The 12,709-nt window shown below is 43.9% G+C and overlaps 1 protein-coding gene across 1 annotated transcript in view; it reads left to right on the top strand.

The window, feature by feature from the left end:
- The window catches only part of LOC126267487 (beta-mannosidase-like), a 309,954-nt gene that overhangs the window by 94,052 nt on the left and 203,193 nt on the right, over window positions 1-12,709 (top strand). Inside the window, exon 4 of the mRNA XM_049972771.1 lies at window positions 4,290-4,489. Within this exon, the coding sequence (XP_049828728.1) occupies window positions 4,290-4,489 (200 nt within the window). The remainder of the gene's footprint in view (window positions 1-4,289; window positions 4,490-12,709) is intronic.

Raw genomic sequence — 12,709 nt, 5'->3', positions numbered from 1 at the left:
AGGTGATATCATTGTTTGCACTCAACCCGCTCATGAGAGCAATATAACTGTTTTTGCAAGGTCCACTCACAGAAGCATCATCACCAGAAGTAAGAGGCACTGATCTGACATGTGGTTCTCAAGACCTGGTGGTGTCTCAGTCAGGCAGCTCTCATTGTTGTTGGTGCGATGACGGCTGTTGCTGTGTGATGTGCAGTTGTGCCATGAGTTTGGAGCAGCGGTTGCAGAGGTGTTTGTTAGCTGCTCATGAGATAGCATTGGTGCAGCATTGGTCAGTGTACACAGTAGTCATGGTTTTAAACTCCTCAAACAATGCCTGGTAATGCCAGATCCAGTCCTGTTTGATAGGTAGGAGGAGCAGGTGATGGAGTCTCATCCATCGGTGGGTTGTCACTTTTTACTTGACTGACACGCCATTAGAATGTAGACATGGGGTATGATGAGTGTTGTCATGTTTCATAGTGAGACAGCTTGAAGCAGGTCAGCAACCTGATGCATCTGTGGAAGGCCACTGTATTAGTTTGGGTAGCTCCAGGGTCAATGACTGCGGCATGCGTCAGCACTGAAGGATGCGCTGAACCAGCAGACCTGCAGGGGCAGTACGGCCAAGTAGGAGCAATGTTCTGGCCGGGTGAGTTGTTTAGATGATTAGGCATGGGTCAACAGCTGGGTGTGAGTGCAGCAGGTGGTTGTTTACAACCCTCTACAAACACAGTGCTTGGGTCCATCATAGTATCTGATTGTTGGTGCATCGCTACAGTGGAGTCTAGTGAGGCTGCTGCAGGCATGGCATGAAAGGGCTCAGCTGAAATGAGAGCGGCTCAGCAACTGTCAGTAGACCAGGCACTGCACAGTGAATACTGCCAGAGCTGATGCGATTGTTTATCAAGACATGATGTTGCATGGGGACAATCGTTCGGTCAGTAAGGTGTAATCGGGTTACCAGCAGTTTGTCCCCATGCATTAGCATGAACATGATTATGTTTTCAGGCAGCTTGAGAAGCCATAGTGACCAGAGAGGATGATCTCATAAGAGGTTTGTGTCAATTCGGAATTGCAACCTGCACCAGAGCACTTAAGGGGTATCATGGCCCAGCGATGTCTCAGCGATGGCTAGGTGGAGTTGTTGTTCAGGTAAACGTGACAGTCACTGTGGTATGAGCATCTGTCTGTCATGTATCTGCCAGTGATATGTGCATGCAATAGGAGGTCAGTGGTAAGATTGGTGTTAGTGTGAAGATGGTTCAAAAGCACCAAAAACTTGCCATGGTCGTCTGTGATCCTGGCCGACTGCAGCATGCACTCACAGAGTACGAACCATACTTGTGGGAAATCTACTTGTAGCAGTGGCAAATGTAACTTGGCCTGTGGCCAGTGATAATCTGCTTGGTGGTGAGGAGATGAGACCAGTATGAAGTTGTTGCAATCACATGAAGTACATTGTGCGGTTTCATGAGCACCATTTGGTGGTGCTGATAGAGGCAGCAGCTGGTATCTCGGTGGGATAATCACTGTTGATGTGTCAGTAATGCAGGTGTCATGACCGATTATCGCGGGATGTGGCACGTGCCATGGCTGATGCTTTGGCGTCATGAAGGACAGTGTAGTAGTGGCGTACCAAGGAATGGGGCATGGTGGACAGATCTGGTTGTTGGCAATCATGGTGGATGGTGCATCAGTGTAGGTCACCCAACAGAGCGGCTGTTGTAGGTACTCTTTGTGCTCCCGCAGTGCAAGGGTCATAGTTGAGGTCAGGCTTGCCATATTGATATGCTGTGATCATGAGGTGTGAAAACCCTGCACGGTTGTAGGTAGACATGGTGTGCCTGCTTGTTGACTGACATCACATGGCAGGCATAGCATGGAGCACAGCAAGGCTGTTGTTGATGTGACATCATCGTGATGACGTGATGCAGGTTGCAGCGTGGCCGTAACAAGTCTGACGTCACCCAGGTGATGTATGGTATTGCACGGAAAGTAAAGTTCAGACTCAGGCTGTGGAAAAAATGGTCTGGCACAGGAAGGTCACTTGTAGGATGGATTTGTCCACAGTAACCCATAAATATTGGTTCTCTGCAATGGAAGGCAATCATATATGGCAGCAGTTGTCAGCAGTTGCTGTACTCTGGAGGGTGTCCATAATATGGTACATTGCACATGGAATGTCAATACACACTGAGGCAGTAGAATGAAAATGAGTGTGGTGTAATTCATTAACACCGTCACTGTTCGGTATATTAGTAGCACTGTTTAGGTGGGAGGTGGGGACAGATGCAGGTTGCCATTGTTCACTGTGTATGTTCACTCAACAGTGAGGGAGTGGCAGGCTTCATCTCACCACCTTCACTGATGACATCATACTTGATTTGTGATTTAGTGTGTTTATCCATTTGATGAGAGGTAATGTTGCCCTGGTTCAACGGTTGTTGATATAGTGGGAACAATGTCAACTGTTCGAGAACCACAGTTTCATTGGTTATATCATCTGGGAATCAGCAAGAACACCAAATACATGTATAAATAAATCAACTGTAGTGATGAGAGGTGATGAAGCACAATAATGGGGTGTATTCTTTGTGGCGTGAAATTTGCATCTCATAGTGATCGGCAGCATTCCAGCATGAGTTTAACTTTGTAGATTGTGGTGCAGTTGAAAAGATAATAATGGGGTCACCACTGTTGGTAGAGGAGAGCGTGCATAGTAATTATAACAATAAATAATCATTCACATGCATGTCACTTACTATGAATACTTTTATTCTTGCAGCATTTATACAATGTGTGTATCATAGAGAGCCTACTGCAGAGAACTGATCTGGCAAAGATACAGTTGTTCTTGCTGTGGTAGGGCAACAATATTATTGGAGGACAGAGCCAGTGGTTTTACGTCCCCACAAACTGTTTATTTTTTTGTCCTTTTGATGAGAGTAAAGTGTCACTACAATTTCCTATCAGCACCATTTTAGCTCCATAACAGTCTATAACAGGTTGTCTGTAGACATCCTGTTTATAATAAGTAGTATGCAATGAAAATAGTATCTTTTTCTGCAGATTATGTATAAATAACTATCCAGTAGACTGCTGACCTCACAGTTTTGTCTCCTCCCCCAAATCAACCCAACCCAACCCTATCCAGTAACATAATTCTATTACTCTGATACATACACACTTTACGAACTATTTATAAGATGCTTATAATTGAAGTTTCTTGTCTATTCAGTGTCACTTCTGAATGCAGTCAAAAGGAAAGACCAATATGAGGGTTGAATGAAAAGTAAGGCCTCCACCTTTGTTAATTGGGTTTGGACGGGGATATTTTAATAAATCAAATGCAGAAAAAATCCTTAGAGTGTGATCCTTAATTACTAAAATTCAGTTTTTCACATCATCGCCAGCCAATTGGATACATTTGTGCCAACGATGAACAAGTTTTCTGAAGCCATCACAGAAGAAGTTGACACTCTGTTTCCACAACTACAGTCTCACAGTTCTCTCAACATCTTCATCAGGAGCATAGTGATGTCCCTGCAGATTGTCTTTCATTATCAGGAACAGATGGAAGTCAGACAGTGCTAAATCTGGACTGTATGGAGGATGCCATATGGTGCTGAGATTCAGTCTCACAGTTCTCTCAACGTCTACATCAGAAGCATAATGATGTCCCTGCAGATTATCTTTCATTATCGGGAACAGATGGAAGACAGATGGTGCTAAATCTAGGCTGTGTGGAGGTTGCCGCAAGTCGCTGAAATCCACTTTCTGAAGTTCTGCTGTGGTGGCACATGAAGTGTGTGGTTTGGCATTGTCATGCTGCAGGAAAACATTTCCCTTTTCCCTTCGGACATTTGTTAGCCATCGTTTCAGATTTCAATGTGCTGCTTAGGATTCCATCATTGTTGTTCTGTGTTCACAGTTAAGGAAATTTTCATTCTTTCCTCCTTGCACTTTTGTTTAATTCTGCAAAATATACATATAAAAAAGTGCAGTAAATTCCAAAAGACATTTGAGCTAGAAATGGATTTTAGGTTCTATTTTAATTCCATACTGCTGTTCTCCCCCTCTGCCCCTCTCTCTTCTCCTTCTTCTTCTACTTCTTCCACTACTACTACTCCCCCCTCCCAGAATATGAGTGAACGATTTCACAGTATTACATATTTATTGACTAAAATTTCAAATAAATCTAATTCCCACAAATGTCTCTTCATAAACTGTTGCTACCACTCATGATCACTTAATAATATCAGTCCAAAATTTTGAATTTGGTAATAAGGACTGTCTTCTGACTACAGGAGGGAGAAAACATTCTTGAAGTGAGATTTCAGTCAGCAGTGATATCAGCCTTGGAACGTTTTACGGCAGAAGATTATATTGTACCACCTGAGTGTGTACCAGATGAATATCATGGAGAATGCCATGTAAATTTTTTACGTAAAATGCAGTCATCTTTCTCTTGGGATTGGGGACCTGCTTTCCCATCAGTCAGCATATGGTAAGCAAGTTAATTTCTCTCATGCGTGTGTTCTTGTGTGTGTGTGTGTGTGTGTGTGTGTGTGTGTGTGTGTGTGTGTGTGTGTGTGGTTTGTGTGTGTGTGTGTGTGTGTGTGTGTGTGTGTGTGTGTGTGTGTGTGTGTGCATGTGTGTGCGTGTGCGTGTGTGTGTGTGTGTGTGTGTGCGTGTGTGTGTGTGTGTGTGTGCAGCATGCATGCATGCGTCTGTTCATGTGTGTTTAATGATTGATTCTAGAATTACAAAATGTGTGCTTACCTCCAACGAGTGTCACCTTTATATGTATACAATCATACTACTGTAAGCAACATGTTACACAGAGTAGCCAAAGTAAAAAATGGCCCAATCTTAACATTATGCTACAGCTGTTAAAATTTTTTTGGTGATTAATGGTACTTGTTCTGTGAGTTCACATACATGGATAGCCGCAATCAGGTCTCGTCTGAATCAATAAAAAATTGAAGATTCAGTTGCCCAACACCACCAGCACTGCTGAAAGTGTTCATGTTGATCTCTAAATTTTCACTCATGCACAACAGAAAATTTGCATGGATAACAATGCATTCCATTTTGATAATTCTCTGACATGATTATATTTTAATTATTGTTGCTTGACTAGCTACCATTGTAATTTTATCAGAATTTTCTGCCTATCATCTCCTACTTGCACAGAGTTTTCTAGTGTATGGACTCATTTTAGATAAATGTACTCTACAGTAAATGGATGTCTTACAATAATACAAACTTTTCTTATTTCTAATTTAGCGTATGATACAAAATTAAAGATAAAATATCTATTATTGAAGTACTGAAGAAGGACGTTTACTACTATTTAACAGTTACTTTGGTATGTACATTTACAGAAAGGCTGTCAGACACATGAACAGAGTGACTTGAAGGTAGCTCCTTCATCAGGAGAAATTAAAACTTGAAATGGAAACTAAGGACTAGAGACTAGTACATGTGAAACCTGTCACATTTATTGTTCCTTCTACTTCATTTTCTTTCTTTCTGACTGAGCTAGTGTGTTTTCTTTCCTCTTAATGGTCCAACTATTCATAAATCATCAGCCCTGAAATTCAATATGTATTTTTCTGTTTCCAGGGCTCTCGGGTGTCCAGCCGGATGTGATTGTTGAAGTCCCACGATATTTCGCAAATAACCATTCTGCCATCATCAGGTGGTTCTGATGGAATATTATGGGACTTCAACGATCACATCCAGGTGGACACCAGAGAGCCCTAGAAACAACACAAACACCAGAAAAGTCTCTGATCACATGTATTTTCCTGTTCACAAGTCCATCTATCTTGATGTACACTCCTGGAAATGGAAAAAAGAACACATTGACACCGGTGTGTCAGACCCACCATACTTGCTCCGGACAATGCAAGAGGGCTGTACAAGCAATGATCACACGCTCGGCACAGCGGACACACCAGGAACCGCGGTGTTGGCCGTCGAATGGCGCTAGCTGCGCAGCATTTGTGCACCGCCGCCGTCAGTGTCAGCCAGTTTACTGTGGCATACGGAGCTCCATCGCAGTCTTTAACACTGGTAGCATGCCGCGACAGCGTGGACGTGAACCGTATGTGCAGTTGACGGACTTTGAGCGAGGGCGTATAGTGGGCATGCGGGAGGCCGGGTGGACGTACCGCCGAATTGCTCAACACGTGGGACATGAGGTCTCCACAGTACATCGATGTTGTCGCCAGTGGTCGTCGGAAGGTGCATGTGCCCGTCGACCTGGGACCGGACCGCAGCAATGCACGGATGCACGTCAAGACCGTAGGATCCTATGCAGTGCCGTAGGGGACCGCACCGCCACTTCCCAGCAAATTAGGGACACTGTTGCTCCTGGGGTATCGGCGAGGACCATTCGCAACCGTCTCCATGAAGCTGGGCTACGGTCCCGCACACCGTTAGGCTGTCTTCCGCTCACGCCCCAACATCGTGCAGCCCGCCTCCAGTGGTGTCGCGACAGGCGTGAATGGAGGGACGAATGGAGACGTGTTGTCTTCAGCGATGAGAGTCGCTTCTGCCTTGGTGCCAATGATGGTCGTATGCGTGTTTGGCGCCGTGCAGGTGAGCGCCACAATCAGGACTGCATACGACCGAGGCACACAGGGCCAACACCCGGCATCATGGTGTGGGGAGCGATCTCCTACACTGGCCTTACACCTCTGGTGATCGTCGAGGGGACACTGAATAGTGCACGGTACATCCAAACCGTCATCGAACCCATCGTTCTACCATTCCTAGACCGTGAAGGGAACTTGCTGTTCCAACAGGACAATGCACATCCGCATGTATCCCGTGCCACCCAACGTGCTCTAGAAGGTGTAAGTCAACTACCCTGGCCAGCAAGATCTCCGGATCTGTCCCCCATTGAGCATGTTTAGGACTGGATGAAGCATCGTCTCACGCGGTCTGCACATCCAGCACGAACGCTGGTCCAACTGAGGCACCAGGTGGAAATGGCATGGCAAGCCTTTCCACAGGACTACATCCAGCATCTCTACGATCGTCTGCATGGGAGAATAGCAGCCTGCATTGCTGCGAAAGGTGGATATACACTGTACTAGTGCCGACATTGTGCATGCTCTGTTGCCTGTGTCTATGTGCCTGTGGTTCTGTCAGTGTGATCATGTGATTTATCTGACCCCAGGAATGTGTCAATAAAGTTTCCCCTTCCTGGGACAATGAATTCACGGTGTTCTTATTTCAATTTCCAGGAGTGTATTTGCTTCTGCCTCAGCTGCTGACAAGTTGATGCTTCCTCTGACACATGTGTTGATAAGCATTTCTGAAATTTGTTAACAACAGATGTAATTTTAAATATTAGGAAGTCTTTTCTGAAGGTATTTGTCAAGAGTGTATCTTGTACAGAAGTAAAACATGGATGATAAACTGTTCAGACAAGAAGAGAACAGAAGCTCTGGAAATGTGGCACCACTGAAGAACGTTGTAGATTAAATGGTTAGATCATATAACTAATCAGGAGGTATTCCTTCATTTTCACAAAAAGAAACAATACTAATTATACTATTTGTAAACAATTTACACATTGTCTGAAAGGTTCGACATGTCACTCATTCATCAGCACACGTGTTTAAACTACAGAGTCTCCATGTTTGTTTCTGGACCATCACCTGTGGACAAAAAGATTCAGCAAGGAGTTTGACTTAAACACGACGTTAATGGTGTTAAAGAGGTGACATTTTTCATCTCTAGCAGAGCACACACTATAAAGAAGGAACTGATGGAAATGAATGACAAGTTGAAACTCTAAGCCAGTCAGGACTTCCACAGGTGCCATAATTCAATTGATAGTTCACTGCCCGCAAAAGGCAAGATCAGAACTGATCACAGCCTCCTATTTCATTGATTGGAAGACTTGAAGGTTCTGTGACAAGCTAGGCTGCAACTTCCTAGCTTTGAACCATGAAGTTGAGAAGTGTAGAGTCCTGTGTGCACTGCACATCAGAGGCTGATACCAAGTTAAATGACTTTGTGTGGGCTGCACACAAGGGCTTTTTAGACTAGGCAACTCACCATCCAATTCAGATAACAGTAGCTCTATCAGACCCAGAATTATGAGTAAAATTGAAAGAGGTGTGCCATCCCCATCCTAACCCCACCCCCACCCCCACATGACCCCATAGATGAGAGTATTCAATTCCTATTCGTAAGATGCTGAGGCATGTGCATCAAAGTCCCAAAACTTGAAGTTCTCCTAAAAAGCAGTGGAGCTCACATAATACTAGTACAGAAAGTTTATTAAAACCCAAAATTGGTAATAGTGAAACAATTAGTCAAAATTTTAATTTATTGAAAGAATTGACTAATGGTAAATGGAGGTGGTGTACATGTTGCAGTAGAAAAGGATTTTATATCTACTGAGATAGGAACTGAAGCTGCATATATGACTGTTCGGACAAGACTTGTATCAGGGATGGGCATAACCTTATAATTGGATCCTTCTATGAATTTCCTGGTTCACCTCCAGACGTAACCAAAGACTTTGGAGAAACCTGTTTCCTAGTACATATATTTCCCAATCATACTGTAACCATTGGAGGAAATTTTAAACATCCAACAATCTATTGTTAGTAGAGTGTGCAACCAGACATCCTGCAAAACATAACAAAATTCCATCTCTGAAAACTACCTTTAACAGATAGTTAGGAAACCCACATCCCCCCCCCCTCCCCGCCCACCTCCAAAAAAAAGAAAAAAAAATCACCATATCAATATCCTGACCACTTTGAGGGTATCCTTACTGAGCAGGATGATTATACACAAACAGATAACTACCTCATTTATAAATTTTATGAGCCCCTCTGTTTGCTCTAGCAGATGATTTTCTCTTGCATTCACACCTATATGCTCTCGAAGCATCAGCATTGTAGTGGACACCTGCAAACTGAAATTTCTTTTCACCTCTACCACAGGCTGCCTACCATCTTTCATCCAGAATTCGCATCCTCTTGTGAGCTAGGAATTCTTCGGCAAGTGAAAGTGACAAAAGCTAGATGCAATATATGTGCAAATGCTCTGCCTTTCAATGTGAACCAGAGCTAGTGTTTGTGAACCAATGCTAGTGATTGTAAGCCTGTGCTTCTGTGTGTGAAACAGTGCTTTTGTTTTGGACCAGTACTCTCAGTGAGGACCCAGGGAGAGCTGTGTGCTGTATATTCAAGAACAAATTGGATGAGTTGACCTTGTGCCATCACTTGGGGCAGATAGCTAGCAAGTGCAATAGCTTCCTGAGGAGGAGCAATCCAGTGCTTCATGACTCACATGCCATTTTGCTTTCAGTTTCCTTACCATGCTTTGGGTAGTTACCTATCAGTTTCTGGAGGACATAAATCCCATGATTGGCAGCACACATAAACACCTTGTATGTTGGACTGCTTTGTTCCAGCACTGAGAACCCACGTGGTCTGTCCCCTAGAATTAGCACACAGCTTTGCATCACCTTTTACGTGCAACAGTGTATTGTGAGTTTTCCCCTTAATTTTATTCGCAGCTACCCTTGGCCTTTGCTAGTTATGAACTTTATGTGTCCATGTTGGGCTTTGGACTTTGTGTAATTCAAGAGAAGGCCTACAAACTTTAAGTATGTGTTCATTCCCATACTGGCACTGATAAACTGAGAATTTTCACAGTGTGATCACACCTGTATTGAACATGCCCCTTTTGTTATTGTTATATGTCATACAGTGACCTCTACCTTAATAAATAGTTAGTGCTGCCAAAAGATTGCTCCATTCAGTGCACATTCCCTGTTAGGTTGTCTTTTGTGCACCTCTGTGTTGCTCCATAAGCTCCATTCAGACTTTACTCATTGTTTGCACCCTCCGTCCCAGTCAGATTCATCCTAAAAATGCCTGATATGCAGCCTACATCAAGGAAACATTCCACTGAGCAGACACCTGAAATGTTATCCACATCAGAATGTGTTTCATCCAAACCACTGGCTCAGGCAGTTTGCACAGCTCTTGAGTGCCTCTATGCCTCAGTCACATCATCAACCTATCTGTTAAACAGAGTTTCTACCCATCTCCTCACCATTGAAATCTGTGACCTGTGCCGATGGTTCTTCTCTGTCAAGGTGATCTTTGCCAGGTCCGGAATTATGAGTGACACAACAAACTTCACCCTTACTATCACCAAGCTCTAGTCTGCTGCCATGGCAGAAGCTCACAACACAATCCCTAGCCCTCTGCAGTACAACAAGTACAGTAAATTGAAAGATTGCCTCATCACACAACTGGCATCATTCAAAATGCAGCACTCATGGCCACTTTTCCAACATGAGGTCCACCCAGCTCCTGTAGCACCCCACATCATGCTGGACAAGCATTTAATTCACATCTGGAATTCTCATTTCTTGCTGTGATCTTTACAGTGTTTCTTGCACGGAACCATACAGACATCAGTGCCACTGCCATCATAGTGCACCAGGTATTTGAGTCACTTGGCCCATCACTGGCTGTTGTTGGCACTGCCTAGTCCCCTTATCCTTATCGCCAACCCCATTGCTCCAGTGAACTCCCACCACCATGCCATTGGAATTAATACCAAAATTAATCAAATACATGTTCATAAGCTAGTGCTACAGTGGAACTCAACAGACATTAAGGGTGGAGTTGGTTGGTGCTACAAGTTTCTGAAGTGTCATGGACTTAGCATGAAAACCAAAACCAAGATATGCAAGAAAATTCCACAACAGTATGAAGACAAAATATTATCTTTCCATTGATTTATTATTCAATATTGAAAGAAAACCAATATGGAACTAAACCAAATAGTGAATATGTATGGAACTCCTCTGACATTTGATGTGCCAAGTAACAGAACTGAAGCCATGAAAGATGCTAGAAGTGTAACTATAAAACCAAGTGGAGATAAAAAAATGCACTACATTGTTGTCCTTTCATGTTGTGCTGACAGTGCTAAACTTAATCCAGCAATCATTTTCAAGCACAAAACAATGCCAAAGGCTTCTGAAATACTCCTGGGTGTTGTTGTTCATGTACATACAAGGGTTTGATAGACAAGGATGGTATGGGAGAGAAGGAAAGGTGCTTTATTGAAGAGGAGTTCTCCTCTTGTGCTAGATAAGTTTAGAAGTCATTTGAAAATTCTGTGAACAAGAAACTGAGACAGGGAAGCACAGAGCTTGCTGTTATTACGTGAGAACTTACTTCACAAGTGCAACCTCTTGATGTCTCAGTAAATGAACCATTTAAAGTGTGTATGAAAGAGAATTGGAACAGATGGATGATGGCTGAAACCCAAAATGAATTCATGCCAAACAGAGGTTTCCCTTAGGGAAATAGCGGAAAGGTCGGGGAAGAAGGCCAGTGTTCACTCTGTCTGCTTGCCGGGGGGTCTCATCCGAGATGTGGAGGAGGCCCTACCGGCGGCGATAGAGAGCACTGGGTGCACCCGACTGCAAATTGTTGCTCATGTCGGCACCAATGACTCTTGCCGTCTGGGTTCAGAGGTCATCCTCAGTTCGTACAGGCGGTTGGCGGAGTTGGTGAAGGTGGAAAGCCTCGCTCGCGGGGTGGAATCAGAGCTAACTATTTGTAGTATCGTTCCGAGAACCGATCGCGGTCCTCTGGTTTGGAGCCGAGTGGAAGGCTTAAACCAGAGGCTCAGACGATTCTGCGGAGAGCTGGGGTGCAAATTTCTCGACCTCCGCTATCGGGTGGAGAAATGTAGGGTCCCCCTGAATAGGTCAGGCGTGCACTACACGCCGGAAGCGGCTACGAGGGTAGCGGAGTACGTGTGGAGTGCACATGGGGTTTTTTTAGGTTAGAGAATTCCCTCCCTAGGCCCGACAAGACGCCTCCTGAGACGCGGCAAGGCAGGAGTAGGCAAAATGCAACAAGGAATAACAATATTAATGTGCTAATAGTAAACTGCAGAAGCGTCTATAGAAAGGTCCCAGAACTGCTCTCATTAATAAACGGTCACAACGCCCATATAGTACTAGGAACAGAAAGTTGGCTGAAACCAGACGTAAACAGTAATGAAATCCTAAACTCTGATTGGAATGTATACCGCAGAGATAGGCTGGACAGTGAAGGGGGAGGCGTGTTTATAGCGATAAGAAGTGCAATAGTATCGAAGGAAATTGACGGAGATTCGAATTGTGAAATGATTTGGGTGAAGGTCACGGTTAAAGCAGGCTCAGACATGGTAATTGGATGTCTCTATAGGCCCCCGGGCTCAGCAGCTGTTGTGGCTCAGCACCTGAAGAATAATTTGGAAAATATTTCGAGTAGATTTCCCCACCATGTTATAGTTCTGGGTGGAGATTTTAATTTGCCGGATATAGACTGGGAGACTCAAACGTTCATAACGGGTGGCAGGGACAAAGCATCCAGTGAAATATTTTTAAGTGCTTTATCTGAAAACTACCTTGAGCAGTTAAACAGAAAACCGACTCGTGGCGATAATATATTAGACCTTCTGGTGACAAACAGACCCGAACTATTTGAATCAGTTAATGCAGAACAGGGAATCAGCGATCATAAAGCGGTTACTGCGTCGATGATTTCAGCCGTAAATAGAAATATTAAAAAAGGTAGGAAGATTTTTCTGTTTAGCAAAAGTGACAAAAAGCAGATTACAGAGTACCTGACGGCTCAACACAAAAGTTTTGTCTCAAGTGCAGATAGTGTTG

This window comes from Schistocerca gregaria, chromosome 4 (assembly GCF_023897955.1).
Source record: "Schistocerca gregaria isolate iqSchGreg1 chromosome 4, iqSchGreg1.2, whole genome shotgun sequence".
In the NCBI taxonomy this organism is placed as follows: Eukaryota; Metazoa; Arthropoda; class Insecta; order Orthoptera; family Acrididae; genus Schistocerca; species Schistocerca gregaria.
Note: the sequence above shows the minus strand (reverse complement) of the source record. Positions and strands in the feature narration are given on the sequence as shown.